At 44.9% G+C, this 3,237-nt stretch overlaps 1 protein-coding gene across 1 annotated transcript; it reads right to left on the bottom strand.

Moving 5' to 3' along the window:
- Positions 1 to 1,212: 1,212 nt before the first annotated feature.
- Positions 1,213 to 2,752, bottom strand: LOC117877157 (cleft lip and palate transmembrane protein 1-like; the record flags this gene model as incomplete). The annotated part of the gene is made up of 1 exon (XM_034769984.1): positions 1,213 to 2,752. A coding segment is annotated over one exon (1,425 nt), but the record flags the coding sequence as incomplete, so codon positions are not given.
- Between the last annotated feature and the right edge of the window lie 485 nt (positions 2,753 to 3,237).

The raw sequence follows: 3,237 nt of genomic DNA, 5'->3' as shown, positions 1-3,237 counted from the left end.
TTACTTCTTTTGGTCCAGTAAAAAATATAAAGGTTATAGGCCTCTTATATTAGTATATGTTTAAACAGTGGACTTCCCTCCCTCACAGTCCATCGTTTCCTCCTAATATTTGATTCTGCAGTGAAGATAATATTGGTCTTTGGATATCACAATCATTTCTATTACACAAGGCTGTGATGTCATAAACACAGGTTTAGGATTTTGATACAGGATTTCTCTGCCTATAAAGCACTGGGTTTTGGTAATATCTAGGCTATACATGAACAGAGGCCTGTTACAGAGCTTCTGTTAAGTATCTTCAGACTTCATTTGATGTTTATTAAGGGGAAAGGGAGTCTAGAAAGTACCATGAAGTCTCTTTACAGAAGCCTTGGGATCTGGAGGATTCCTATGTGGGTTGAAAGGTCAATGTCCCCACCTGCTCTAAAGGTTGCCAAACCCTCCACCCTGACTGCACAATGTGATGGAAACACCTAGCCTTGAGGATATGGATTTTACCCCCTAGCTTCAGCATTCCTGTAGGTCTTTCATTATGTGATATTGCCCATTAAAACCTTGGGGTTCCTATGTGCCCTCATGCAAGGGCTCTGATGAGCAGAAGCCCTGGAGCAGAGGCAGCTGACTCAAAGTCTGATGAGAGGGAGAACTTTGTATCTATGTGGCCAGCGCTCAGAAAAAGATGTAGCTCTGACTTGCTGGAGGGGGGTTACTGAAGCATGGAACCAGAGGTCCATCGCAAAACTAGTGCAGATACCCATTCAGGGGAAAGATTCTCTGATGATGAGTGTGGTATAAAAACCTATATACAATAGAAACTTATATAGAACAGGTGTATTGAGGATAAACAAAGTATAGTGACACGAGGCTCAAACTGAATCTCACTTATTATTATAAACATAGGGAGAATTACTTTTCCAAAGTAATAACATTCCATAACATTCAACTCTTAATAGTGTAGATCCAAATACTCACATACTCAAGCATTCAGAATTACAGTATTTTAGTAGTGCATATAGGCTCCAGTGAAAGGCCCCATTGCATTAGGCCCTGGGCAAAATATATAGTAGGAGACAATCCCTGCATTTTGAATAGACTAGACAGACAAAGCCTGCGAGAAAGGAAGTGTTATTGTAAGGAATGGAGGAGGCCCAGGGAGATTAAGCGTAACATTTTTTAAAGCACCTACGTGACTTACTTAGGCAGTTTTAGAAAATAAAAAGCTTTGGAGTCAGAGGACCATAGCAGCTTCCCCCCTTCGCTTTCTGTCCAGTATCCAAGGGGGAGAGTGGAAAGTTAGGCTTTTTTTAAAAATTAAAGTTAGAGCAGGTTAGTCCTTTTTCTTGTCCTCTACTGTTTTCTCCGTCTGGGCCCCAGGGGAGCCATCGGCCACGTCCTCTGTCACTGGGGCAGGGGAGCCATCAGCCAGGCCCTCCTTTATCACCCCCTGGGTGCTTGTTGCCTCCCCATCGGGTAGCAGTGCAGGGGCACAGTCCACTGGAGTGGTACCTTGTGTTAGCTGAGGGACTTGGCCCTCCCCACTTATCCCGAATTCGTTGACGCGCGTCAGATCCACCCGGTAGATCCAGCGCTGATACAGGTAAATGAAGAAGACGACATCGTCTCGGAGGCAGCCTATCCTGTACATCATGGGCATTTTGATCACAAAGGCAAAGAGGTCATCGATGAAGGTGTTGAGTGCTTTGTAGGTGAGCATCCTCCAGGGGAGGTGGGCTACTGACTTCAGTTTGTAGTTTATGAACAGCTGCGGAGTCATTGTAATAAAACCGAATGTCAGAAGGAAGCCATAGAGCATGCTCAGGACCCACGAGTACCAGCCCTTGTGCTCCACGTACAGCAAGCTGTACACGGCGTAGCAGCCGAGCAAGGGGAAGAGAATCCACGAGAGATACCGGAATGCCATATCATCGTAGACTTTAGTAGACGATTCTATATATGTTGATTTGTCTTTGAAGGTTAAACGCGGAAAAATCCCAGCGACTTTGTTGTCTCGATCCAGCCTGACATCCATGACTTTTGTGATTTTCCAGAGGTCTATGAGGAGCCCGATGAAGACGCTGACTTGAACCACAAAGTTAGTTTCGTTGTCCAGGATGTAGAGAAGGACCACAAGTGACTGAAATACCCCGAAGAACACAGAGCGGACGGAGAGCCCCTCCAGAGACTGCCTGCTGTTCCAGAACTGGATATCATTTTTGAAGGCAAGAAACTCAAATATGCTGTGAACGATGGAAACGACAATGGTCAAAGCCAGCAGATATGGATTGGTCTCTAAAAGAGCAACCTTCACAGAATCCTGCTCCTCATCCGATTGCTCGTACAAGTCCTCGCCCAGGAAGTTCCACGGGGACTTGGAGCTCTGTGCGGCATAGAGCTGCCAGCGCCACAGCGAGAGTGGGCAGAAGGAGAGGCGGAAAGGCAGCTGCTCCACGGTCTCATTGATGGGGAAGTAATCCTTCTGCAGGTTCCAGTAATCGTTGAAGTAGAGGATGGGGTAGTAGTCACCACTGACCGCGTCGAACTTCACATATTGGTCCAGAGGCGGTGGCACGCTACCCTTCACCCAGGGAGTATGATCGTCCACTATGTTGATGGTGAGATTAGGGTGCCAATGTGAGATCACCTCCACAGGGCCAAAGTCTTTTGCTCTCTTTATCATTTCTGGATCTGCTTCCGTCTCCCCCGTCAGAAGATTCTTGGTTTTCTGGAACCGTCGACGTTCCCTTAACTGGCTTACCAAGGGTCACATAGAAAGTCTGTATAAGTGCTGAGAAATGGACCCAGACCTCCTTAGTCCCACTCCAGTGCCATAAAATTCATTCTCTGCATTAATGCTCCACACTGCTCTTATTTTTACTTGAGTTCCCATGTATTTTCCACAAGATACTCTGCAAAGCAGCAATTTGTGCTAGATTAGTTGGCAGCAGGAAATATGTTACACAGACTATATATATATAAATATATGTATGTTGAGAGAAAGGTAATACAGTAAATAGATAAGTATCAATACACACCTACGCACAAGAGCTTTTCTTTGCATAGCAACCTGATACGTAAGCTCTATATCTGTTCCTAGCCTCTTATAAGGCACACTTAGCTATTCACCTAACTGACCACTTAAAAACTATGTAGTCAGTACTTGAGTAGTAATTTCATTTTTAAGAGTTCTGCTAGTTTTGTTTAGGTTTTGTTTTTTTTTTTGGTCCCCTGGGTGTAATT

Source organism: Trachemys scripta, chromosome 4 (assembly GCF_013100865.1).
Source record: "Trachemys scripta elegans isolate TJP31775 chromosome 4, CAS_Tse_1.0, whole genome shotgun sequence".
NCBI classification, from domain to species: domain Eukaryota; kingdom Metazoa; phylum Chordata; order Testudines; family Emydidae; genus Trachemys; species Trachemys scripta.
The sequence above is the reverse complement of the archived record's forward strand: the minus strand, read 5'-3'. Positions and strand labels throughout refer to the sequence as shown.